Source organism: Tinamus guttatus, unplaced genomic scaffold, assembly GCF_059628265.1.
Source record: "Tinamus guttatus ecotype Peru unplaced genomic scaffold, ASM5962826v1 Tinamus_guttatus_pri_ptg000861l, whole genome shotgun sequence".
Classification (NCBI taxonomy): Eukaryota; Metazoa; Chordata; class Aves; order Tinamiformes; family Tinamidae; genus Tinamus; species Tinamus guttatus.
This window is the reverse complement of record NW_028289395.1, coordinates 8,016-34,954: the sequence shown is the minus strand read 5'-3', so window position 1 is coordinate 34,954 and position 26,939 is coordinate 8,016. Positions and strand designations below refer to the sequence as shown.

At 57.3% G+C, this 26,939-nt stretch overlaps 3 protein-coding genes across 3 annotated transcripts; all 3 read right to left on the bottom strand.

Moving 5' to 3' along the window:
• Window positions 1-542: 542 nt before the first annotated feature.
• Window positions 543-11,170, bottom strand: SYNGR3 (synaptogyrin 3). Its single transcript, XM_088537762.1, has 4 exons — window positions 11,061-11,170; window positions 4,803-5,043; window positions 2,344-2,486; window positions 543-779 (listed from the first exon to the last, which is right to left on the bottom strand). Exons 1-4 carry the CDS (start codon window positions 11,157-11,159, stop codon window positions 570-572), a joined length of 693 nt encoding a protein of 230 aa, XP_088393888.1. The 5' UTR covers window positions 11,160-11,170; the 3' UTR covers window positions 543-569.
• An 8,817-nt stretch (window positions 11,171-19,987) lies between these two features.
• Window positions 19,988-22,958, bottom strand: LOC104568372 (FAD-linked sulfhydryl oxidase ALR). Its single transcript, XM_088537733.1, has 3 exons — window positions 22,737-22,958; window positions 22,296-22,510; window positions 19,988-20,667 (listed from the first exon to the last, which is right to left on the bottom strand). The coding sequence occupies exons 1-3, from the start codon at window positions 22,935-22,937 to the stop codon at window positions 20,505-20,507; spliced, it is 579 nt and encodes a 192-aa protein (XP_088393859.1). The 5' UTR covers window positions 22,938-22,958; the 3' UTR covers window positions 19,988-20,504.
• A 1,032-nt stretch (window positions 22,959-23,990) lies between these two features.
• Window positions 23,991-25,878, bottom strand: LOC104568373 (FAD-linked sulfhydryl oxidase ALR-like). Its single transcript, XM_010215262.2, has 3 exons — window positions 25,603-25,878; window positions 24,788-24,987; window positions 23,991-24,153 (listed from the first exon to the last, which is right to left on the bottom strand). Exons 1-3 carry the CDS (start codon window positions 25,876-25,878, stop codon window positions 23,991-23,993), a joined length of 639 nt encoding a protein of 212 aa, XP_010213564.2.
• Window positions 25,879-26,939: the final 1,061 nt, after the last annotated feature.

Here is a 26,939-nt window from a genome sequence, read left to right as displayed (position 1 = left end):
GGGGATGCGCTGCACGATGCGGCTGCCGCGGAGGGCAGGAGCTGCCTGCTCCAACTGGGCTGAGCGCGGGCTGCTCCCAATGGAAAAGCAGCGGGCACGGAGCCCTCCCAACGCCGGGGAGCACGTCTGGGTTTGGAAGTTGCTCCGAGCACCCCACGGAGCTGTGGAGGCCCCTGCGTCGCCGCGCGGAGCCGGTGTCCCCAACACGCGGCCGCTGGGCTGCTTCCCCAAGCAGGTTTCCAACACGGGTATTTTCGTGCCGAGTATTTTCGGAGCGCGGGAGCGAGCGGGTCTGGCTGTGCGGGGCCCTGTGGGCTCGGCCGGGGCTCTCGGCGCCGCAGGACGAGCGGGCGGACGAGCGAGCGGCGCTGCTCGGCCCAGCCGCGGCGACGGGATGGGACGGGACGGGACAGACCGGGCGGCCGCCTTCCTGCCTTGCGCCTTAGAGGGAACACTGCTTGGGGAAGGCGAGACAAGCACCGACACCACGGCACGACGAGCGGGGAGCGCGGGGCCCGCGCGGAGCGGCCGCCCGAGGGGAGCGGGGCGGCCGCGGCGGCGCGGGGCCCTCAATACGCCGGCACTTGGTAGCCCTTGGGGTTGGCGTCGGCGGGCTCGGTGAAGGGCGGGCTCTGGTAGGTCTCTGTGCTCTCCACGCCGCTGCCCGCCGGGTAGCCGGGGTAGGCGGCGCTGCCGTCGGCCGCGAACTGCTCCGTGGCGAAGAGCGACATGTCCGTGCCCAGGCGGTACCGCTGCAGCGCCTTGGCGGCCAGCGCGACCTGCGGGCACGCGGCAGCGTTAGGGGACACCGGGGCACCGCCAAAGAGCCCCGAGCTGCGGCCTGACGGGGCAGGGAGGGATGCTGGAGAGCCGGCGAGCGATGCTAAGAGTGTGAGTGATGCTAAGGGGAGTGTGAGTGATGCTAAGGGGCAGGTGAGCGATGCTAAGGAGTGTGAGTGAGGCTAAGGGGCAGGTGAGCGATGTTGAGGAGTGACTGAGTGATGCTAATGGGCTGGTGAGCGATGCTAAAGAGCCGGTGAGTGATGCTAAGGGTGTGAGTGATGCTAAGGGGCAGCTGAGTGATGCTAAGAGTGTGAGTGAGGCTAAGCAGTGCGAGTGAGGCTAAGGGGCAGGTGAGTGATGCTAAGGGGAATGTGAGTGATGCTAAAGAGTGTGAGTGAGGCTAAGGGGCAGGTGAGTGATGCTAAGGAGTGCGAGTGAGGCTAAGGAGTGTGAGTGAGGCTAAGGGGCAGGTGGGTGATACTAAGGGGCAGGTGAGTGATGCTAAGGAGTGCGAGTGATGCTAAGGAGTGCGAGTGAGGCTAAGGAATGCGAGTGAGGCTAAGGGGCAGGTGAGTGATGCTAAGGGGAATGTGAGTGATGCTAAAGAGTGTGAGTGAGGCTAAGGGGCAGGTGAGTGATGCTAAGGAGTGCGAGTGAGGCTAAGGAATGCGAGTGAGGCTAAGGGGCAGGTGAGTGATGTTGAGGGATGGCTGAGTGGTGCTAACGGGCCAGTGAGCAATGCTAAAGAGACAGTGAGTGATGCTAAGGGGCAGGTGAGCGATGCTAAGGGGTGTGAGTGCAGCTAAGGGTGTGCATGATGCTAAGGCTGCACATCCACCCCATCAGGCCTGCTCCTTCCTCAAGGCAAGGCCCAAACCTGCCTCATTCCAGGGCCTGGACTCCGCACTGGCCTCCAGGGCTTGGGAGCCACATGGGCACCAACAGCCCCAGGTGCCACCAGGTCCCCAGGCGTCTCGTCCCCCCAGGCTGGTGCTGCAGAGGCTCCTGCCCCTTTCCGGGGGGCAGAGCTGCAGTTTGCAGCTTCCAGGTGACCAATTGAGCCAATTCATGAACCAGTTTGGTTAGCAGATAAAAGAGGGGCGCAGGGAAAGCACCTGACACAGCCCCCTCGACACGGCACTCGTGCCAACCCCTGCCCCTCCGCCCGCACTGGTTTCACTGGCACCGCGGCTTCCCGTTCCGCAGAAGGGGAAGTCTGGAGGTTGCCGCAAGCCGGAGCCAAAGCAGAAGCTCCCGGAGCAGCAACCACAGCCCTGAGCTCCTCCTGCCCGCGGGAGCTGGCAGGTTTCCTCCGGAGAGCCCCGCGCAGCTGCTTCTCCAAACGGAGCCCCCAGCGGGTTCCGTTCCCCTTCCCACCCGGCTCCGAGCCAGGCCCCGGGCCCAGGAGGGCTCCACTGGGATGGGCTGTTATGGCAGTGCCGGGGCTGGCAGCCGGGTCTCGCTTATTTCAATACACTGACAATACAACCGGGACAGGAGCCGGGGGCCCCATCCGTGCTGCCGGCACCTGGGGCTCCGGCCACTGGGAGCCGAACTCACCCAGGCGATGATGGAGAAGAAGGAGAAGGCGATGGCTGCGCGGGCGGCGTCGGCTCCTTGCGAAACCCCTTTGCTCATCGTCGTCCGTTGCCACTGGTTGGCGAGGAAGCAGAAAGCGACAAACCACAGGAAGGACAAGATGCCTGAAAGAGAGCGGAGCCGCTCAGCGCCGTGCGCGGGTCCCCCCGCGCCGGGACGCGCGAGTCGGGGGTGACGCTGGCGCTCGGGGTGCCCTTCCCGAGGACAGCAGCACCCAGGAGCAGCTGCAACCATTAGGGACCGTCCTTGCCCAGCAAGGGGAGCAGAGCAATGATCAGGGACCACGCGGTGGCACCGGGGACACGGGGCCCCAGGGGTCTCCAGCAGCCCTGGGTGGTACCATGGGCTGTTTGGGGGGTTCCTCTGTTCATGCGAGACCTGTAGCTGCAGGTTGTGCCCCCCTCGAGCTCCTGGGTACTGCACAGGGCCGGGGCAGCCCCCAGCAGCAGCCGCATCGCTCCGTGACGTCTGCCACGGGTTTGCAAGAGTTAAAGCAACGTCACCTGCGCAGCCACGGTGCTGGACACTGCAGAGCACCATCCCCATCCCATCCCATCCCATCCCATCCCGCGCAGCCACGTTGCTGGACACTGCAGAGCACCGTCCCCATCTCATCCCATTCCATCCCATCCTGCACAGCCACGTTGCTGGACACTGCAGAGCACCGGCCCATTCCCATCCCATCCCATCCCATCCCGCACAGCCATGGCACTGGACACTGCAGAGCACCGGCCCCATCCCATCCCATCCCATCCCATCCTGCACAGCCACGGCGCTGGACACTGCAGAGCACCGTCCCCATCCCATCCCATCCCATCCCATCCCATCCCATCCCATGCGGCCGCGGCTCTGCCGGGAGCCCCCGAATGAGGACAGTCCCTCGCGCTGCCGCCCGTGGTGGTGACTCGAGGTGTCCGTGCCCGGACGGGACAGGCGGTGGCCGGCGGGGGCTCGCGGGCGCCGCGGGGAGCTGGCAGCGAGGCAAGCGGAGCAGCCTGCCCGGGAGCCCCACGCGGAGCCGCTTCTGTTCCCTCCCAGCGCTCGCCACGTTCGCCGGCTGTTCGTGTGCCTTGGAGAGCAGACGTTGCACCCCAGGGCATGAGTCACACACGAGCACCGCGGCCGCCCTGCAGCCGGCCCTGTCCCGCGGCCGCCCTGCAGCCGAGCAGCATCCCGAGCCGTGGGCTCCGAGGCCAGCGGGTCATTTTGGGGGAGTTTGTTCCTCCCCGTGAAATCGAAACCTGGAATTTGGCCCCACTGTGGTTCCCTGCGCTGGTTTCGGCTGGAGGCCGCGCCGGGGCGGGGAAGGAGACACCAGCAAGAAGCAGGCGATAATTATAGTTTTGGGCTCTGCCGACAGCAGAGTGCAAACACCAGGAGGGATCTGCTGGAGATGGCGGCAGCAGGCGGGCGAGGAAGCCGCTTCGCAGAGCGCGGCGGCCGCGTCGCTCCCGCGGGCGCTGCAGGAAACACCGACCCTCGGGGCGCTCGCAGCCCTCGGCAGCAGCGTGGGGCCCGGCGCGGTCTGCACCGCTGCAGCGTCCCCGCTGCGTCTGCAGCTCCTGCACAAGGGGCAGGCGCAGGGCTCTCCAACAGCATCGCAGAGGCTCAGCTTGCACGGGCTGTGCATCCTTCCTCCAGGCAGGAGGAAGCCGGGATCACCGCTGCTGCAGGGAGGAGAGGAAGGGCTGTCCCATTCCTCAGGACAGCCGCAGTTCAGAAGAGCGAAGGCACGGGAATAGGAATGGACTAAACCATCCTGGGCACGAACCAGCCCTGGTATCTTTTCTCCCAGGAAAACGACCTGGCTGCTTGTCAGGGGTGCGAGAGCGGTGGAAAAGCCAAGGGCTGCTGCTGGCCCTGGGCTGGAGCTGGTTAATGCAGCAAAGGCTGCGCCGCTCCGGAGTGCCGCCGTGCTGGGCATGCACCGCGCATGGGGGCTCGGGGCAGCTCCCCAGCCCCGCGAGGACACAGGGTGGCACCGAGCTCCGGGGGCACCTACGGCTGCTGGGGACAAGGGTGGCACCTTGCAGGGCACAGGGTGGCCAGAGAGGCCGGGAGCTGCACAGGGAGACAGCCCAGGCCCCGGAGACACACGTGGGACTCGAGGGTGACTGGAGGGAGCATGGAGCAGCAGCAGGAGCGGGAAAAATCCCCTTCGGACTTTGCAAACACGAGCTGGGAGCGGGGAGCACCAAGGCAGAGGCTCCCGGTGCCACAGGTGACAAGTCACGTCCCCCTTCCCGCGTTCTGCCCCTGAAACGATGCTTGAGACAGAGCCCCGAGGTTGTGGGGGCCAAGGGCCTGCCTGGTTCTGCAGACACCCGGGTGCTTCCCGGCGGATCACAGACCCCAGCGCCGCCGGACGCAGCGTGACGGGCAGCGCGGACCACCCGTGTCCCCGAGAAGCCCCGGCCTACCCGAGGAGCTGAGGTCCATCAGCACGGCCCGCTTGCGGTCCTTCACGCTACTGATCTGCTGGAAGTAGAGGTCCACGACGAAGAAGAAGATGCAGCTGAAGAAGGCGATGATGCCCACGGCGATGCCGTAGCCGCAGGCGCTCTCGTTCTCGTTGAAGACGCACAGCAGCTCGGGGTCCTGGCTGTCCCTGTTCACGTAGCACTCGTTCACGATGGAGCCGAACACCACGATGGAGAAGATCTGCGGGAAGGGGGAAGGATGAAGCCTGGATTTGCATTTCCCTCCGTTTTCCACCCGCACCAACAGGGGATTCGCGCTGCAAACGGCTTCACGGGCACCCGGCTCCCTCCTGGGTCGGGTCCTGGTTCCAGCACCAGGACCCGGTTGTGGCCAGGGCCCGGCTGTGCAGGGGACGTCGCTCTGGGGCCAGGGCCCACACGCGAGAGCAGGACCAAGCGGCCCCCTCGCCAGCGCTCACGAGTTTCCCAGGGCTTTGGCAGCAGCGCTAATAGCAGCAGTTGTAAAACTCTGTTCATAAATAATGCAAAATTGTTATTTATCCTCAGAAATAGCAGCAGCATTTATAAAACAGGCCCTGGAAGAAATAATGCGATTCTGGAAAACATGAATAATTGAGGAAGCACCGAGGCCCCAGGACTGTTTCCCTGGCAGCCCAAGGAACGTGCGCTTAGCTCCCTGTTTTGCTTAATCCTCCCAGGAATAGTGGCCTGGGATACGTCTGGGTGCTCTCGGTGCCCACTCGGAGCTCAGCGGGATGCCCGTGGGATGGGGATGCTCCGGGATGCTGGTGGGATACGGATGCCCCACTGCACTGCTGGCCCCGGGACGCAGGATGCCAGAGGGATGGGGATGCTCTGGGATGCCAGCAGGATTGGGATCCTTCAGGATGCCATTGGGACACCCGCAGCCTCTTCTCCAGAGGCCAAAATAGAAACCAAACTCAAGTGCATACACTCGAAAGCAGCACTCAAAACATGGGAGCTGGCTGAAATGTTCCTGTCAAAACACGCTTTTCAGTGAAGAGAGATCTGCCTATCATTTTTTTTCTCTTGTAACGGAAATTTTACAGATTTCCTGTTAAAAAAAAAAATGATGCTGGTGAAACATTTTAATAGCAATAGATTTGGGGTTGTTTCTCCAGTGTCAGAAGAAGTTTCTAAGAAAGGTGGCTAAATGGAGGAAAACAAAACTCACACAGTTAAAAAAAGAAAAACAAAGCGTGAACGACCAGTCATTTTTTCCAGACACCTCCACAAACCCCCGGCTGGCGCCCGGCACACGCGGCCGCGGCCTCGAGCGCGTCGGTCCCTGCGCGCCCGCGAGCGGCGGCTCCGTCCTGCTCCATCCTCCAGCCCAAAAGCGTCGCAGAAAGAGGCAGGGATCCTGCTCCGGTCCCGCGGGATCCCGCGCCCGGCTCCGCTCCGTCCTCGTGGGCTTCGCGCCGCCGGGAGCTCCAGCCTCCAACCCGACAGCCATTTTAGGGGAGCTGTTTCTCCTGCCGGCACGGCGCGCTCCGACGTGGGATGCGGCCACACGTGCGGGCGGCACCGGAGCCGCCGCTGAGGATGTTTAACACTGCGGCCACCGCGCTGCAGCCAGCTAGATGCAACTGCCCCACTGCAACCGCCCCAGTGCATCCTTCCTGCTGCAACCGCCCTGCTGCAGCCTTCCCACTGCAACCGCCCTGCTGCATCCACCCCCACTGCAACCGCCCTGCTAAAACTACCCCACCGCATCTACCGTGATGCAACTGCCCTGCTGCAACCATCCCACTGCATCCTTCCTACTGCAACCACTCCACTGCAACTGCCCCACTGCATCCTCTCCATTGCATCTTTCCTGCTGCAAGTGCCGGGAAAGGGGACGGGCGCCCGGCCTTGCTCACAGACCCTCATAGCTCACCCGAGCGCGCCAGCTCTGAGCACTGCCAGCTCTGCCACCAGCAACGTGTCAGATCCGCTACAGGGACTGCAGCCTGGCTATGGGAATGCTACTTCACTATAGGGACTGCAGCTCTGCTATAGGGACTGCAGCTCGGCCATAGGGATTGCAGCTTCGCTGTAGGGAATACCACTTCACTACAGGGATGGCAGCTTGGCTATAGGGACTGCAGTTTGGCAATAGGGACGGCAGCTTGGCAGCTTAGCTATAGGGATTGCAGCTTGGGTATAGGGATTGCAGCTTCGCTATAGGGCATGCCATTTCACTACAGGGTTTGCAGCTTGGCTATAGGGATGGCAGCTTGGCTATAGGGAGGACAGCTTGGATATACGGACGGCAGCTTGGCTATAGGGATGGCAGTTTGGCTATAGGGATTGCAGCTTGGCTATAGGGATTGCGGTTTGACTATAGGGATGGCAGCTTGGCTATAGGGAGGGCAGCTTGGCTATAGGAATTGCAGCTTGGCTATAGGGATTGTAGTATGGCTATAAGGATTGCAGCTTGGCTATAGGGACGGCAGCTTGGCTATAGGGATTGCGGTTTGACTATAGGGACGGCAGCTTGGCTATTGGGAGGGCAGCTTGGCTATAGGAATTGCAGCTTGGCTATAGGGATTGTAGTATGGCTATAAGGATTGCAGCTTGGCTATAGGGACGGCAGCTTGGCTATAGGGATGGCAGCTTGGCTATAGGAATTGCAGTATGGCTATAGGGACGGCAGCTTGGCTATAGGGACTGCAGCTTGGCTATAGGGACGGCAGCTTGGCTATAGGGATGGCAGCTTGGCTATAGGAATTGCAGTATGGCTATAGGGACGGCAGCTTGGCTATAGGGACTGCAGCTTGGCTATAGGGAGGGCAGCTTGGCTATAGGGATTGCAGTATGGCTATAGGGACGGCAGCTTGGCTATAGGGACTGCAGCTTGGCTATAGGGATTACAGCCTGGCTATAGGGAGGGCAGCTTGGCTATAGGGATGGCAGCTTGGCTATAGGGATTGCAGCTTGGCTATAGGGACGGCAGCTTGGCTATAGGGAGGGCAGCTTGGCTATAGGAATTGCAGCTTGGCTATAGGGATTGCAGTATGGCTATAAGGATTGCAGCTTGGCTATAGGGACGGCAGCTTGGCTATAGGGATGGCAGCTTGGCTATAGGAATTGCAGTATGGCTATAGGGACGGCAGCTTGGCTATAGGGAGGGCAGCTTGGCTATAGGGATTACAGCCTGGCTATAGGGAGGGCAGCTTGGCTATAGGGATAGCAGCTTGGCTATAGGGAGGGCAGCTTGGCTATAGGGATGGCAGCTTGGCTATAGGAATTGCAGTACGGCTATAGGGATGGCAGCTTGGCTATAGGGACTGCACCTTGGCTCGAGGATGGCAGCTTGGCTATAGGGAGGGCAGCTTGGCTATAGGGATGGCAGCTTGGCTATAGGGATCGCAGCTTGGCTATAGGGACTGCAGCTTGGCTATAGGGATCGCAGCTTGGCGCTCTGCACCTTGCGCGCAGTCACGTTGGGCTGCCACGCTCGAGGGCCTCCCGCCCCAGCACGTCACCCTTGTGAGCACCAGCCCATTGCAAAGAGACCCAACAAGACCCAACGAGACCCAACGTCCCGGTGCCGACGAGCTGACGTCCCACCCAGACGAGGCTCCATTCGGCACCGGGCTGCACATCCACGTCCCCGCGGCCAACGGGAGCGGGAGGCGCCGGACGGGATCGCAGGCCTCGCCGCTGCGGCCGCTCGGGAAATCCCGGCTCCCGGCAGGGCCGTTTCCCCGTTCCCCTCCCGGGGAATTTCCAAGCCCGCAGGCGCTCCGGGGAGAGCCCAACAGGCCGCTTCCCAGGGCGGCTCTTAGTGGCATCGGCCCTGACCAAGCGCTAAAGGCACCGGCCTGGGGCAGCAGCTCGCGGGGACCCCCCGGGACGGCAGCGCCTCCGCGCAGAGCGCGTCCTGCACGGAGCAACGGGAAACCAGCGCGTCCCCGCGTGACCGGCGGCACCGGCGGGAAGTGCGACCCGGGTCTTTCCAGCCTTCTGCTTTCGGGGCTCCTGCCGACCGCGGCTTCCTGCAGCGCAGAGCCCCCGGCTTTCCCGGGAACAGGGCTGCTCCGAGGCCGTTCTGCAGCGTCACGCGCTCTGTTTTTGCAGACGGTGGCCGTGCCGGGAGCCGGTGACCTCCCCACCGAGCAAGCAGACGGTGAGAGCCACGGCAGCTTCCGCGCCGGCTCTTCCGCTGCGCTCCCTATTCCCGCTCTGCTCCGCTTTGCCGGTCGCCCCGGGGGACGTGGCCGGCGAGCGCTCTGGATCTGCTTTAACGTGCAGCCTCATTCGCGGGTGGCAGCTCGCCCGGCCGTGCTCACTGCCATCCAATCGCCACGGCCGCACCAGGAAGGTCCAGAGGGATCCACCCGGGTCTGGCCATGGATAACGCTCCTGGGAAAGCCGTGAGCCTGGTGCAAAGCATGTGGCGCACTGCGCGTTTCCACGTCCCAGGCCATCGCTGGCCTCCACCTCACCCCAGCGGTGGGCTCAGGGGCTTCTCCTCAAGCTCTGCACTCAAACTGGCCCCGTCCAGCCCAACCCTCGCGCGTGCGGTTGAACTGGGAGCATGTGATGGCTGCTGGAAACGCTCGTGCGCTCAGAGATAAGGACACGCTCCCACGGCGCGCTGCGATGAGCCTTGGCGCCCCAGTGCCTCAGGGCATGCTCGTTTGCAGCACCATCCCCACCCTTGCAAAGGGACATGCACGCTTGCAAAGGGGCATGCAAGCTTGCAGGATCCTCCTCAGGGCATGCACGCTTGCAAGGGGCATGCACATTTGCAAGGGCATGCAGGATTGCAGGATCCTCCCCACGTATGCACGCTTGCAGGGCCCTCTCTGGCATATGCACTCTTGCAAAGGGGCATGCACTCTAGCAGGAACCTCTCCAGAACATGCATGCTTGGAAAGGGGCATGCAGGCCCCTCCCCAGGGCATGCACGCTTGCAGGACACTCCGTGGGGCACGCATCCTTGCAAGAGGCATGCAGGACCTTCCCTGGCATATGCACACCTGCAAAGGGGCATGCAGGACCTTCCCTGGCAAAGTCATGCTTGCAAAGGGGCATGCAGGACCCTCCCCAGGGCACATATGCGCGCAGGCCGTGCCGCGGGGTGCAGAGCTTTGCGAGGGGCGCGCGTGTTGGCAGCTTTGGGCAGGGGGGCACGGCGAGCTGGGGGGCTGCCCGCAGCTCCCAGCAAGCCCCCATACACCTTATTCATGGGGCAGGGGCGCAGAGCAGGTTCCAGTCCCTGCTCCCGCTCTTGGCTGTGGGAAACAGCCAGGGAACATCCCCACGCCGGCCACGAGCAGGGGGCCAGGACAAGGCTGGCGCTGGTGCCTCTTCTCTCGCCCACACAGTGACAAACAGAGCAAAGCAAAATGTCCTCTGCGTGCGGATCTCCACCCCACGCGCCTTGCCCTTCACTCGAGCACTGGGGACAAACCGGGAGGAAGGCGGTGACAGCATCCCCCCACCGCAGCCTGTCCCCTTCCCAAGGAACATCCTCCCTGGCACCACCGGAGCCAGCGCAGGGGCAGCCGGCCCCAGGCGCCCGCCCGGCCACCACCCGTGCCCGGCTGCAGCAGCGAAAGGGCAGCATGGCCCGGCTCTGCACCGGGCGCTGCAGCCTGCACGGGGCTGCACCTTGCACGGGTGCTCCACGGGCATTGCACCTTGCACGGAGCTGCATCTTGCACGGACACTGCACCTTGCACGGGCGCCGGGCACTGCAGCCTGCACGGGGCTGCACCTTGCACGGGTGCTCCACGGGCATTGCACCCTGCACGGGGCTGCACCCTGCGCGGGGCTGCACCTTGCACGGGTGCTCCACGGGCATTGCGCCTTGCATGGAGCTGCATCTTGCACGGACACTGCACCTTGCACGGGCGCCGCACGGACACCGCACCCTGCACGGGCTCCGCACCCTGCACGGGGCTGCACCTTGCACGGGTGCTCCACGGGCATTGCACCCTGCACGGGGCTGCACCCTGCGCGGGGCTGCACCTTGCACGGGTGCTCCACGGGCATTGCGCCTTGCATGGAGCTGCATCTTGCACGGACGCTGCACCTTGCACGGACACCGCACGGACACCGCACCCTGCACGGGCTCCGCACCCTGCGCGGGGCTGCACCTTGCACGGGTGCTCCACGGGCATTGCACCTTGCACGGATACCGCACCTTGCACGGACACCGCACCCTGCACGAGCCCCGCACGCCGCGCGGGCGCCGCCGCCGCCCCGCGCGCCCCTTACCCACGCCGCGATCCGCAGCAGGGTCTGCGGCTGCTTGAGGAAATCCACGGGGTCCAGGGCGCCGCCGGCGCGGCCCGCTCCGAAGGAAGCGCCCTCCATCTCCCGCCGCTGCCGCCGCCGCTGCCGCCGCCGCCGCCGCCCTCCCCCGCGCTCCTCCCGCGTGGGCTCGTCCGCAGCGCCGCGTGCCGGGCGGCGGCAGGAACCACGCGCGGGGGGGGGACCCGGCCCGGCCCACGGGCCGCCCCCGCGGCCGGTGTCACTGGGCGCAGCCTGGGTGCTGGGGACACGGTGCGGCGGGTGCCACTGCCGTGCGCGGCCAGGGCACCGTCCCATTGCAAGGGCCACAAGGCTGGCGCAAGAGTCACCGTGCGAGGGGCGCCGTGCTGCAGCCAGGGCCTGTGCGCTATTGCAAGGGGCACTGTCCTGCAGCTGGAGTCACTGGGCGATTGCAAGGGTCACCATGCGCTTGCAGGAGTCACCGTGTATTTGTAAGGGTCACCACGCGATTGCAACAGTCACCAAGCGCTTGCAAGAGTCACCGCGGGCTCACCAGGGTCACTGTGCTGCAGCCGGAGTCACTGTTACTGCAATGGTCACTGTGTCATTGCAGGAGTCACCGCGCGTTGCAAGGGTCACCGTGCTGCAGCCAGAGTCACGGCGCTCTTGCAAGGGTCCCCATGCACTCGCAGGAGCCCCCGCGCGCTCGCGAGGGGCCCGGTGCTGCAGCGGGTCCCTGGGCAGCGGCAAGGGCTGCGGTGCCGCTGCGGGCACCTCGCTGCAAGGAGGTGCAAGGAGCAGCACCCCTGGGTGCTCCCAGGGCAGCCCCCCATCCTGCCCCTTCCCCAAAGCCGGGGCGCGTTCCCAGGATCCGCGCTGCCGGGATGCTGCCGCCGCTTCCATGGATACGGATGCCATGACAACTCTGACGTCAGCGCTGTGCCAGGACGGTGCTGCAGGAGGAGGCGCAGGGAGGGATGCGCCTGGCGCTGCCGGCACCGAGGGGGCCGCTCCTGGCACAACCTTGGCAAAGGCGCCGGCTGCCCGCGCCGCTGGGCACTGCCACCACCCCGGCCACGCGGCGCAGGCAGCCACGCGTGCAGGGTGCTGCTCTGCAAGGTGCCACCCTGCAAGGTGCCATCGTGCAAGGTGCCATCGTGCAAGGTTCTGTTATGCACGGCAAAAAGGTGCCGTTGTGCAAGGCGCCAGCGTGCAGCTGGAAAGGCACCATTGTGCAACGTGCCGTCGTGCAAGGTGCTATCGTGCATGGTGCCTTTTGCAAGGAGTCGTGCAAGGCGACGCCGTGTAGGTGCAAGGTGCTGTCGTGCAAGGAGTCGCTGTGCAAGGTGACATTGTGTAGGTGCAAGGTGCCACCATGCACGAGATCACCCTGCAGGGTGCTATTGTGCAAGGTGACAGCATGCAAGGTGCTGCTGTGCCGTGGTGCAGGTGCAAGGAGCAGAGCTCCCTGCTCCAGACCACGGCCTCCAGTTCCCTGGGGCTCCTGCAGCCCAGCAGGGCCCATGGGGACTTGCCTGTCACAGCCCATGACGGAGCCACGCAGTTTTTTTCTCAATTACAGGTGAGTCATCGTCTCTCCAGATCTATTTCTGACGCTCGTCTGGAAAAGCGGGATTCAGCCTTTCGTGCCCCAGTGCCAGCTCGGCAGCAATCGGTTTCCTACGTGCAAAAGGAGCGGCGGGAGCCCCTGCGCCAAGAGCACCGCAACAACCTCCACCCTGAGCTGTGCAGTAAGGGCAGAGGATGCCATGGTTCGAAGGGGGAGATTTTCAGAGGGCAGCAGGAGCTTCGAAGCTGCTGTTTCCAGGTTCGGGGGTGCTTCTCGGGCTTCTTGGTCCTTCTGCCTGCATTTAATGCCCATCTGGTGAGTGCCACGGGTGCCCAGGCTGGGACAAGCAGGGGTAGGCCAGCACCAAGTGCAATGAGAACAACAGCCAGGTTGAACCTTCTGGAGACTATTATGGAGCAAATGGCCATTTCAAAACAAATATCCCCTTTATCCCCTTTGGAGCATGACTGTGATGCACAGAGCGAGTTTCCCATAGATGTCCCAGCTTCCAGACTTGTCCTCTTCCCTTAGAGCTTCATCTCTCCCCTTTCTCCAGTCATTTTCCATGTCACAGTGTGCTGGCTTTTGTGCCCTGCTACACTTGTGCTGATAAAACCGTGGCCTTCCCTTGCCTACATGCACAATGTACTATTTTACTTCATATTGCTGCAAATAATTTAACAGATCTACCCAGCCAGCCAATAACAGAAAAGCACATTCCATCTTGCACAGTCTTCATCACTTCCCCCCATCAAATAGGGAAAGAAAACAGGCTCCACAGATGGCAATTTTCAAAGCCTTTTTCTGGCTTTAATGAGCTCTGTCTGCATTAGCTTTTCCCCCCCGGGTTCCTGATTCCCTGGGCAGACGAGCGCTCCGGATCTGCCCATGAAGGAGCCGAGCGGAGGGTGCTGCAGCCGGGAGCCGGCCTCGTGGCCCTGCAAGGAACAGGGGCTTCTCCTGTCCCCTCCTGCAGCCTCCTGTCCCTTTGTACCGCAGGGTGCAACGTTGCTGAGGGCCTTTTGCTTCCTCAAAGCGCTTGGCTAAGGGCCGGTTTTATGGAGCTGTGTGGGAGTAGGTGCCGCGCTGTGTTTATGGGCTAGGACACGGCCATTCGGGGGATCTTATTGCCTTACTTGTTGTCAGCCCCATGGCAAGCACCTGCACAAGAGCCTGGCCTGCTAGCGAAGCAAAACGCTCAGGTTTCCAATGGGGGTCCAACGCATCCTGCCCCCCAGCTCCGGTGCTGCCGCCGCCGGGTCGGGATGCGCCGGGGAAGCCCGGGATCCGCTGCGGGAGGTCAAGGCCACCAGACCCTGTGGGACCCAGCGGACTTTCCGAGGCGTTGGGGAGCTGCCGGGTGCTGCTTTTACGAGTGAAACGGTCGGTTGGCCACGTCGGCAGCTTCAACATCCTCCTGCTGAAATGCTGATGTGAAACTGCATGGCCCCCAAAAGGGTTTTGCCGCGTATTTATAGAGAAGCGGCTCCAGCCGAGCCCTCGCTGCAGCCTTCACCGCGGGTCACGGTCCATCACCCCTGCAGCATCCTGCAAGAGGAGGGTTATCCGGTGCCCGGCGGAGCCTGCAGTCCTAGCAGGACATCCAGCAATGCTTTCCATCTACGTTTGCTTACTTGCCACTCTGAAATGCTTTGCTTGACGTTCATTAGTGTTTGGCTAATATTCTGCCCGCTATTAGGCTCTAGGAAAACAGGAAAGTCAATGGAAGTAGCTTTGAGAGATGCTTAGAAATTCATAGTGTCCAGCAACAGAGAGAATTGCCTTCCTGATTAGTAATGCCTCAGCGCGCTGTCCTCAGAAAAGATGGAGAGCATTAAGTAGCTGAGAGATCCCAAAATAACTGGAAAGCCATTTATTAGGTGGTTACTCATCCACATCTGAAACACAGTCATTTCTCAGGTGAGATTCGGCTGTTACTCTGCCAGTACAAATACAAGAAAAATGTGCCATGAGAAAACGTTGAAAACGTCTCTGATGAGAAGTGCCAGGGGAAGGTTTGGGGAGCAGAGCTGAGATAGCATTTGTTTTGAACAGAAGAGTTAATATCTCAGCACTCGCATAAAAACAAACCGAGCAAAAACCCCCAGAGGGTTTCAAAAAGATTTCCAGTGATGAAGTCACAGGCTTGAGACCTCATCTGATACACTTATTCTCTGCTTCCTAAAAAATACCGTAGCGCAAAAAAAGTTGGGGGGTTTTTGCAAACCAGTAAACTGATCCGATTCGGTCACCGAGCAGCACTAGGTGAGCGAGCACAGACATCCCGCAACGAGCTAGGCAGAAGGGGAAGGGAATCATGAGCTGGGTTCCAGGCAGCGAGACAGACCAGAGCAGCGGTCACGCTGCAGGGCATGGCCAAAACGTTGACTTCTGGGCTCATCCTCGTGCCTGTTCCCTGTTTTGACTCGGCAGGTAGGGAAATGAGAGCTACGAGGACCCATGAGAGCTACGAGGACCCAGGACAGCGAGACTTGCTGCCCTGAGAGCTCTCCCAGCTCAGACATGTTGCTGTTATTAGTCCTGCTTGTGCCACTTAAGATCCGCAGTGCAAGTTCTGGGGTGGGAAAGGCCCAGGGAGCGTGTAGGGACATGCTGGAAGTAACAAGTGCCTTTTGTTTCTAACTGAACACACAAAACACTAGACACGTCCTTGGAGCTCAAAGGTAAACGTGAATGGAGGCAAAGGAGAGCAGTGGAGGTTTGTACACGGAGACCAACCCAGGCCCTGGCTGCCCTGGAGCGTGTTCAGAGAACCTCCCCGGCAAAGGTGGTCACCAAATTGGAAGGAAGAGCAAAGGCTGCTCAAACTGCTGCTTTTGCACCCATTTTGCAGAAGGGAGAGTGGCTCCAAATGATAAAGTGACTTCCTGGAGCCAAGCAAAGAGTCTGCAGCCAGTGACAACCTGAACTTTGATCCTTGGGATCCCCACCGAGTGCTCAAGCCGCAGGGCCCATCCCTGCGACGCCGTGTGTACATACTGTCTTTAATCCCATTTAAGCATCAGGACATGAAACACACTCACAGGAGCCAATTTTTAGTCAGGAGAAGGGATCGAATTCCCTTACCAAAGTCATGAAAAATTGTGCTGGTTTCATGACTGCTTTGCTCCTTTCGCAGGTCTGGATGGTGCAAGTGACCATGCAGGTCTGTGTACGTATCAAAGAGGTTCATGGTGCACAATGGTTATGATGGAAAATCCTGAAAATTTCAAATAGCACCTAGGAAAAAGGTTAGGAAAAACCCCTCTGAGCTGTGCCAGAAGGGACCAGCTCAGCCCTGGGCAGGGCGGGCACCTGGCTGGCGCTTGCTGTTGCCTCAGATCACAGGAGGACCCAGAACAAACTACGTTCTGGCTGCACAAGCTGTAACCGGAGCAGCCTCTGTCACCTGAAGATTGGCCACAACGATGTTTTTGAGCAGCAAGTGACCCAAAGGGTCTAGAGAGACTTTCACCGAGGCACCGACCCGCTGCTGCCGCTGCCTCCGTGCTCGGAGTCTCTGGCATGGTGCCTAGGAGGGCTCACAGTGCAGTTTATTACACCCGGGGGATGCTCTGCACCAGAAAGTGACTCTTACCTGATGAAACCCACTTGTCTTCTCCAGTCTGTTAAATGCTCAATAAGAGAAGCCAGGATTTTTCCATATACAAGCAGCTAAGGCCTGCAGATCAGGTAGGAAGCACATTGGAAACAGCACGTGGATTGTATTTTTTTAAACTCCCAAATACAGATTTTAGCTCTAAGTGGAGCAATAGCATCCCTTGTTTGGGTAATTATAGATGAGATATTGCATATGGCAGGTTATAACCAAATTTAGTCATTTTTCAAACTAGCGACTCGAAACTGTAACTTCCCCCAACCCACTGCAAAGGGCCGACGTGAAGCCTTTGCGTGTGGTGCAGTTTGCAAAACGTAGAAGGAGGAAATGAGAAAGCCAAGTTAACACTGTTGAACTGCCCTCTGCTGTTTGCTTGGTTAGGATGCAAAGCAGCTTTTCTGCAGGGCTCCTGCACCTCTCCAAGCAACAGGCAGCGACGGCCAAGCGAAGCCCAGCAGCAGGATGGAGCGAGGTGTTTGTGTGGGCACACGGGACCACGCTGCGGCTTTCCCAACGCGAGCGCTCCGGGGAAACCCCAAACCTGGTACCCTCGCAACGCACAGAGCAGCGGGCACCTCTCAGAGCCCCTGATCCCGCCACGCATTCCTGTTCACCTCCCTGGGCGTCCTGCTCCTTCGGGTCAGCGCTCCATCCCTTCAGCATCATGGAATAGAACCATTACGGTTGGAAAAGACCTTCAAGACTCTCCAGCTGCAAGATGCCAGCTTCCTTCTCCTCTGACAACCTTCTGGGTTGCTATTGCCTGCTTGCTCTTAGCTGTGATTTCGCTTTGCCCACCTTAGCTCGCTTCTCCTCTTAGCCCAGGTTATCAGGAGGTGACTTCAGCGGCGTCAGATACTGAGCAGGTCGTCTCCACCGCTGCAGGGAAGTAGCCTGAAAACACATTCCAAAAATGGAAAAACAACGAAAGAAAAGAAAAATACAGGGCCCATAGGAGGATAGAAAAGGAAGTTATCAAGCCCCACACTGCAACCAGGACAAAGTCACCCCAAGGGGACTGTGAAACCTCTCCAGAGGAGACACCCCGCGCTGCCTGCAGCAGCCTGGAGCGGCCCCCACGTGCAGGCAAAGCCACTGCTGGGAATCCGACTGCACAGCCCCAACACACTGCAAAGAAACAGCTAATTCCCGGGAAAACACTAACGGCATCGTAGGGCTTCTCCCGACATCCGCGCTCGCTGGCAGCTCTGCTTCCCATCGGCAAAGCGGAGACCTTCCCTCGGGAGCTCAGGGATGTTGTGTAGGGAAATGAAGTCCCCCGAGCCGGCAGCGCAGGGCGGTCCGTGCAAACAGCAATTCCTTGGCACAGGGCAGCTCCCCAGGAAGCTCCCCCGGCAGCTCCGGGTCTCATATCCCCAAATACAACCCCCAAATATAACCCAGCTGCAGGCAAGGACCCGCTCTACAAAAATCGCATTTTTTGAAGGAAACGGCATCGCTTCAGCAGCTCAGGAAAGGACGAGCTGCAGACACAGCCCCTGCGATGGACACGCACACGGGAACACACATCCACACACACCACGAGACACGGCGTGTCGGGAGGGCTCCTCGCCAGCCCCACGCAGCAGCGGGGCCAGGAACGCGCCCGCTCGCTTTATTATTTTTACATCAACAGGAAATATCATCTGAATACATATATTTTCAAAACTAGATTTAATCAAGTGCTTTAGAAGACAATTCACATTTTTCCTTCTTCTCTGTAAACAAATATATTTTAAAAAAATCATACATAAGATTAAACCTTTAGACGTAGTCCAAGCAGCAAAAAGATTCCTCTGCCCCTCCAGCCCACAGAGAATGTTATGGGAAAGGTACAGCTGTCAAAGCCCTGCTGTAAGCCGTAACCAGGGAATTTCAGGAAACACAAGTGGATTTTCCCCCCTTTCTGCACTCTGGAGACATGGACAGATGTCCCAGCGCGGTGTCACCCCTCGCCTGTCACCCCTGCGTGCCAGCACAGGACGGCCACGCTCAGGAGCCCTGGCACCAGCCCTGCACTTCGGTGACCCGGCTCCTTTGCAGGGTAAAGGAGGCACGAGGTGTTTTAACAACCTCCTTATTTACACACAGGCGGTTTAGGAGGAAATTTCATGGTCTGCACGACATGAATCTGTCACACAGTTAAAGAGCAGTAAATTCCTGCTTTAGCCCAGTAACCCCAGAAGAAAACATCTCCCCAGAGCTGCTAGAGCTCTCCTTACAAAATGGGCTAAATCACAACCAAAAGGACTTAAAAAGTGGAGCTGCAGCCTTTGTGCTGGTCCTTTCCACACTAGTGGGCACCGACAGGCTGAACTTTGGAGATTTGAGTTTGTTATTAAAAAGTGAGAACTATGGACTGGAATTTATTTGTCCTAAGAAACTCAACACAGCAGAAAAGTTCTTAGAGCACTTTTGATAACTAACAATACCTGAAGTTGCAAGCTGGATTGCATGCATTACAAGATAACTATCTTCAGTTTTGTTAGTTTTGTATTTAGGAATGTTATTACATAAAGCCCACAATAATATGCAGTCACTTGAACATTGCGTATCTATAAAACCTGTCTAAAGCTGTTTTATCAGGTATAACTTGAAAGGACTTCAATACGCTATAAACCAGATGAACATATTTCCAAAGCTCTGATTGCTTTTTTAAATACTGAAGAGCCCCATGCACGAATGACTTAAGATCAAAGTTCTCAGGTATGGGCTGCCATCTCCTCAATATAACTGTATTACCTGTTACCATTTTCACGCAACTCACTTTAATCAGCAAGAGTAAATTTACAAGTGTGCTATAATGCATGAAATAAGGAAACCCGTTAAACATGCAAGAAAACATGAGCAGGAAATTCAGAGGGAAAAAGCCTACTATTGCCATGGTTTGTGCAAACTCTTGCAAAACTTTCATAGCCAGAAGTGTAATGCGGAGGCCATCATTTTAGGAATGTGAAATGATTTTGACTTCTTTGCATACTGTCTATATAAATATGCTGTGGTATAAAGCATTTATACTATTTTACTTGAATCTGAAATTCACATATGTCGATAACATACTGATACAGTATAGGTGACATAAGAAAAATACATATAGTAAGGATTCCAACCACTTTCTAGGAGAGTGTCTACTTCAGAGACTACTTGGAGTCTTCTGTGCAATAAATATTATGTAAAGCTGGCACTGCAGTCTTGAGCAAAACTCAAAAGCTGCAGGGGGTTGTAAAATCCCTCTGTTCCAGGCACATTTTAGCTTGGGGAACACCAGAATATCAATCTCACCAGCAAGTACCAGTCAAAAATTTCAAAACACAAATGATATTGCCCATTACTGTATGCTACACAAATCTGAACATGCATCCTAATGGGTATCAGTCTCTTTTCTCAGCTCATTAGAGCTATTTTCATGACTGACAAAAGCTCACAGCAGAGAGACAGCAGGAGGGGAAAACTGCTTCAAAAAAAGAGCCCAGAACTAGTTATCATACCCTGTCCAAATCCAAACAAAAATAGCAATTAATTTAAAATACTTGAGTTTCATCCAGTTGATAATTCATTCCACTGGCCTGTTTTTTTTTTTTTCTGGCCATACTTTAATTTTCCTTTCAACAATATCTTCTTACATGATAAACCAAAAACACATATATTAAATATCTGTGTTCTGGGACCTTAGCATTTAAATTAAATGTACGTGCCTTCAGGCATTTTGGCAAATGAAGGTGATGCAAGCTTAACAAGCACTGAAGATCTCTGAAAAAAAAAAGAGATCAAGGACTACAGACTCATCACAAAACACACTATGGATCTGTTGTATCAGAAAGACAGGGACAAAAGCAATATGGAAAGACAAATGTATTCCCTAAAACATAAAGGCAATGCTTGCAGATAGATGCTGAAGGAAGTTCCCTACAACTATGGGCAGGGAAAAGTACTCTAATCACAGAATGCCCATACAATAAGGAAATGTAATAATGAAAATGTCTCTACAAGTTTGTCAGCAACTTAATCTCACAGGTTTCTGCCAATTCCTGTGCCGAATGTAAAGCCTCGATCCTTCAGATTACAGGCAATATATGTTATCATTTATCAACATACTCTTAGGATAAGGTTTTCAAATTGGCTTCAGAATTGGTTTCACCTTTATTTCCAGAGGCCACGTGAGTCACATGCACACACACATTTACTTGCACTTCTCCTCGTAGCGATGTCAGGTCAGATCTAAGTGGGTCTCTCAGATTTCCAGAGCAGTCTCTGCAGATTAATCACAACTACCATCTTTCCAACCATCTCGCCAGCGCTCATCCACACGAGAGCAGTCAAACTCAGTTTTCCCCAGTTTCTTGTTCACTTCATTATGAAGAAGACACAACCACTGGGAGAAGTTATGTCTGTTGCTAGTATCAGGCTCATTGGTACGTAATCTGCAGACAGGGAAGAGGAAAGAAGTGTTATTTCTCTGCAGCCACCAAAGCAGGAGCAGAGCACACAGACAGCTAAAGCATCAGCCCCAAAGAGACCTCAGAACTCAGCACAGATTGACCAGTAAACCCAATAAAACAATAGCTGTAGCCAACTTGGTTTCACTCAACCACTAGTCTTGCTCTCAAAGGGCAAAGATGTAGCAGTCAACAGCCTATTCATGCCAAGAAGCAAGAAATGTACTCAATAAAAAAAATGTAAGCGTACAAGTGGAAAACATCGAGCAATTTTCTCCTACCATGGGACATCTGCTGGCTTTTAGTCATTGAATAGTTTTCAAACAGGGGAAAAAAAGAAAAAAAAGGTTTTGCTGCATCTAACTTGGACAAAGAAACAGCCTCACTAATAATATATTTAGCTGTGGTTACACACAGCTTGTAGATTATTAATAAGCACTACTTAATTTTTCAGCTGTTTTCATATTACCCAACTTAACACCGTTCAGTCTTCTCAGTGCCTAAGGACAGTCTGTTTCTAAAGATTAAAAAAACACTGAATTCAGGTCTTCCGATACGACAAAGCCTGTTGCCACTCAAAAATACTTAATTTCACCACTAACCAAGATAAACTGATGCCCACTCCATACTACTGGAGTTAAAAAACGAAAAAACACATTAATCATGTGGAAAGCAGGAGTTGAAGCTGCATAGAAACATGTTGACTATAACAGCCCACTGCTGAGGTTGCCACGGAAAACCCTTTTTTGAGGCAAAAGCACACACTTACCTCCTGAAAGCCAAATCAGCCCCAGCCTAAATCCATGACCAGTCAGATCAGGTTTGAACCATAAAAAAACTACAAAACTTCTTGCGGGAGGACTCGGAGGCAGCACACAATTTAAGAGCACTAGAGAAAGCATTCTTTTTTTTTTTTTTCTTTTTTGAATAGGGATATGAGATTGATGCAATAACGGAAAACAAACAGGGAAACAGCCCAGCTGGCTGCAAAGCCCAACTAGAGGAAGCGCCGCTGCCGTGCAAACAGGCACGTCGGTCACGCAGCGCCGCGGGGTGACGGTGCAGCACAGGGTGACATCAGGGCGCCGCGGGGTGACAGGGCTGCAGTGTGATGGCACCGCAGGGTGACGGCGGGGTGACATCAGGGCACTGCGGGGTGACAATGTTGCAGTGTGATGGTACCACAGGGTGACGGTGCAGCACAAGGTGACTGCGGGGTGACACCAGGGCACTGCGGGGTGACAGTGCTGCGGTGTGATGGCACCGCAGGGTGACGGCGGGGTGACATCAGAGCGCTGCGGGGTGACAATGTTGCAGTGTGATGGCACCACAGGGTAACGGTGCAGCACAAGGTGACTGCGGGGTGACATCAGAGCGCCGCGGGGTGACAGTGCTGCGGTGTGACGGCACCGTGGGGTGACGGCGCAGCACAGGGTGACTGCGGGGTGACATCAGGGCACTGCGGGGTGACAGTGCTGCGGTGTGATGGCACCGCAGGGTGACGGCGGGGTGACATCAGGGCGCCGCGGGGTGACAGTGCTGCGGTGTGACGGCACCGCAGGGTGACGACGCAGCACAGGGTGACCGCAGGGTGACGGCGCCACGTGTCTCACCTCTCGCGGAGGTCCTGGGCGCACTGCTCGCAGGGGTAGAACTGCGAGAAGAGGTGCAGGAAGCGGCGCATGTCGCGCTGCTGCGCGCCGCTGGGCTCCTCGGGGTAGTAGGCGGCCATGGTGTGCAGGAAGGCCCAGGTGCTGCGGCCCAGCTGCTCGCTGTCCAGGGGACAGTCCGGGGGAGGCTCCTTCTCCTCGGCCGCCACGTCGGCATCCTGCGAGGGGACAAGGGGGACATTAGAGATGGAGCGGCTGGGGGAAAAGGCCCCTTCGCACCACTACAAGGGGCCTCCTGAGCCCGGCGTGGAGGAACAACCCCCCGGCAGACGGGGGGGAACCCCATGGCGGGGACAGGCGGCTCTTCATCCCCCTGGGCCGGCTGCAAGGGGTAACGACCCCCTCCGCCCGCCGGGCCCCGCGCTGCCGCCGCGGCCGCCTCACCGCGCCGCCCGGCGCCGCCCGCCGCCTCTGCTCGCGCAGCCAGCTCCTGAAGTCCGTGCAGGCCCGGCACGGCTTCCCGGGCGGCTCCCGCGCCGCGGGGCCGGCGGCGCCGGGCGGCGCGGGGAAGGGGAAGGGGAAGGCGCCGCTCTCCGCGCCCGGGAACGCGCCGGCCCCGCGCCGGCCCTCGCCGGGCGCCGCCATCTTGCGGCCGCGCTGCACGCCGGGCCGGGCAGGCCGCCATGGCGGCCGCGGAGGCGGGGCCGTGCCGCCATCTCCTTCCTTTTTTCCTTTTTTTTCCTCATTTTTTCCTTCTTTTTTTTTTTTTTTTTTTTTTTCTTCCGGCTGTCCATTTCTGCGTGCCCCCTGCCTCTTTTTATATCCTGGAGGCCTCATGGAGGCCAGTGAGGGCGCAGATCGACCCTGCCCACGTCCACAGTGTATCCCCTGCACAGCCGTGTGTGCCCGTGTCCTCCATGCACGCCGTGTCTTCCACACGCTGTGTCCTCCGCACACAGCAGGTCCTCCGCATGCTGTGTCTGGGACGCACACTGTGTCCTGCACATGTGCGCCGTGTCGTCCACACACACTGTGTCCTCCGCATGCCATCTCCTCCACACACACCATGTCCTCCACATGCCATGTCCTGCACACACACCATGTCCTCCGCACGTACAGTGTCCTCCGCAAACACCGTGTCCTCCAAACACTGTGTCCTCCACACGTCTCCTGCACACACACCATGTCTGCCACACATGCCCTATCCTCCATGGTCACCATGTCCTTCTCGCATGCCACGTCCTCCATACCTTGTGTCCTCCACACACACCGCGTCCTCCACACATGCCATGTCTTCCACCCATGCTGTGGTTCCCCACAACCACCATATCGCTTGTTGACACCTTGTCTGGCGGTGGCACCCGTGTGGACACTCACAGGGTCCAACCTACCCCTTTAGGGCTCCGCTGCATGTGCCAAGGAGGCCCAAATTCACAATTTTTGTGTGTGAAATCATTGCCATGGTGGCAGCTATATAATCACACAGCAGCAATTTCATCTATCCCCGGATTGCACTTATAGTTTTCCCAAACTGCAGGTGAGAAGATCTGGCCTGACTCTCCTCTCGAGGTCTATTTAAACGCTGCAGGCAAATCTGCTTATTTGTATAATCTTTAATGATATTGCACCAGGCTCAGTTTTGAATCTCGTATTTGAAGAGAATAGGGTTAGTTTGGCTTCCCGCAGCACGTCCGTGCGCTAGCGAGACGACCTCCCTTTGCAGCCGTCTCGCCAGCGCTCGTCCACCTGGGAGCACTTGAAGGGGTGTTTGCCCAGCATTTTATTCACCTGGTTGTGGAGCTCACAGAGCCACTGGCACAGGTTCTGCCGGCTGCTGGTATCTGGCTTTTTCGTGCTTAAGCTGCAGGGGCAGAAACAAACCAAACACAAATTATACCCATGCAGAACCAATGAATTCACTGCTCGGGCAAGGCAAGACTAAAATATAGCCTGCTTTGCTCTGTAAAATGTCCTGACATTACACTCAAGCTGCTGGAGTTCTGCTTTCCTCTTTGAAAAAAAACTTAATTAAGATCAAGCAGGACATACCCCCTCTGCAATGTGTACCTATCTTTATAGTATTTACCATAAATACAAAGGTATCAGTCATTGCTTAATTCACGCCTCTTCAAGCCCGTGCATAATGTGTTCTGTTTGAGTAGGGCAATGACAAAATGTTGCAGGTGCCATCATGGCTTCGTCACTGTAAAAGTCTTCACCTTTAGGGCACACTAATATTCCAAAATCCTTTCAGATCGTCTCCTATCCTCGCTATTATTGTACATTTGATGTGCTGCTGGATCCGCAGCAGAGCTCAGAGGCTCCAGTGCAGTGATGTAATCAACAACATGATTAAAATTAAAAAGTAATCAATCCATTAATTAAATCAGACTTTTGCACCAGTAGCAAAATGTCTCCCTGAGACATTTTGCCTGTTTAAAAACTGCTACGTGCTTGTGTTTAGGTAAAAGCCTGTTGAGAAAGCGTTTGCTTACTTGCTCCGGAGATTGGCTGCACATGTCGCACAAGGGTAGAACTTGCTAAGGAGGTTGAAGAACTGGGCCATGTCCTGCTGCTGGCTCAGGCTGGGCTGCTCGGGGTAATACGCTGCCATGGTGTGCAGGAAGGCCCAGGTTTTTCGCCCCAGCTCCTCTGTGTTGAGGGGACATTCAGCAGCTTGCTTTCTCCTCCTTTTCTGGAAGGCACAGGGTTTGCAAGCGCGTCAGGGCTGTGTGGGGCTTAGCTTATGACTAAATCAGCCTAATTCAGTCAGTCGTCCTAACAGAGGGAACTAATGAGACATTTTAGGTGCGAATGTGCGTGGACACGGGGGTTGTGACCCAGCTCTGATCCAAACCCGGGTGATCACACAGCACCGCGTCAGGCTCAAAGTCGCGTCCTGACCCCTGGGAAAGGCCGACGAGCTCAGCCCCATGCTGAGAGTCCACGGGAAGCTTTTTGTCCCTTCATAGTGCGGTCTGGAGAGTGTGACTACCTAAAACCAGGCTCCAAGGCAGGACAAATTGCTGAGGGTGAAAAGAAGGAGCGCTGGGATCGCTGGAGCCTCGTTAAAAGCACAGATTACGCGGGCTCGTTAGGACATCGGGCATCCTGCATCTCCTCTAGCTGTAAGAGGATGGAGCGAGGAGGGAATTTTCAAAACATGTAGAGGAAATTCCTGGTGTGGTTTAGTCCTCACCCTGTTAGCCCTGGAGGGTCACAGCTCATGAGCTGCTGGCCATCTTATGGTAAAAATAGTCCCCACGGCTGCTTAAGCACGGCCCAAACCCTCCTCCCGGAGCTGTCTTACCCTCCTCCTCAAGCGCATGCCCCTCGCCATCCTCAGGAGTTTCCTCTGGCTTTTTGCCTTCCTGCAGATAAGGCATTTCCTTCTCTTTGGTCTGCTCAGGGCTGTGGGCTGGTTTTGTGCGGATGAGGTGCTGGGAGTGTCGGCATCAGAAGAAGGTGAAGATGAGGCAGAGGGTAGAGAAAGCAACTTCTTTGCCGACTTCCTGTCCTTTTCCAAGTAGAACACCAGCATCACGTCATTATTTTTCTTCTTTTTGTCTTGCTGCTGCGGGGCCATGAGAGGGATTTCCAGGCCCCGGAGCAGTCTCCCGCGGCGGACAGAGCGCTCTAGAACGCGACGTCCGTGTCCATTTCCACCGTTCCCATCTTCGTGTCCCGCAGGCCGAGGAGATGCCACGGCGCCGCGTTTAGCTCGTGAAACCAGAGCGCGCTCCGAGGCTCTCCTGGAGCCGCACGGAGCCGACGGCGGCGCCGGGAAGGGGTCGCGCTCCGTGCTCCGTGCTCTGCGCTGAGCTCACAATGCGGAGCCAGGTTCCGGCGCCTCCATCCCTGCCCACGGAGTCGCGTCCCCTCCGCTTCCCAACGCCGGGAGCCTGGGAATGGGCGCCCGGAGCTGCCGAGCCCGCCGAGGCGCCCCGCTGCGCTTGCAAAGTGTGGATGCGGTTTCCTCCAGCTGCAGCGGGGTGGATGTGGCAGAGGCAGCAGCAGACACAGGGTTTTGTTGTCTCACATTTGAGTTTATTTTCTCTGGGTCTTTGCAAACAGAGAGGAAAAGCTGCTGCTTAGCAGCATCCCAGGTGCCTGGGTGAGGAGGCCTTTCCGCGGTTCCGCTGCCTCTCGTCTGCTCAGAAAACTCCCAGGTATTTTCTGTTGCAAATTACTTGGCGCTTTGCTCGTCAGCACCCGAGATTTCTCCAAGAGGACTCTCCAAAATATTGTCCTAAGAAATTCTCTGATGGTGGCTGTCGTTTTTCTGCCTCTGCTCCCGCCTCGTTTTGCCCCTGGGCCAGCACCGGCCCTTTCCATGTCCCCTTGGGCAGTGCCGATGCAACAGCCTCTCCTCAACAGCTCCTGCTCCTCGGAACAGCTTCTCCACATCCACCTCCTGGCAGGCTGTTCCACAGGCTATTGGAAACACGTCTGGAGTCTTTTCCTGGCTCTTAAACTAGAGCTGTTGTGCCACAAATTCTGCAAAGAGGCAATTTGTTTGAAAGCTGCTGGAAAAAAATGCTGCTCGTTTTCAAGCTCTTATCCTATGAGATGTTTAACACAGCATGGTGTAAAATTTTGACTAGGTAATGCATCATATTTAGAAAGATTTTTCAAAGATGTGCGTTC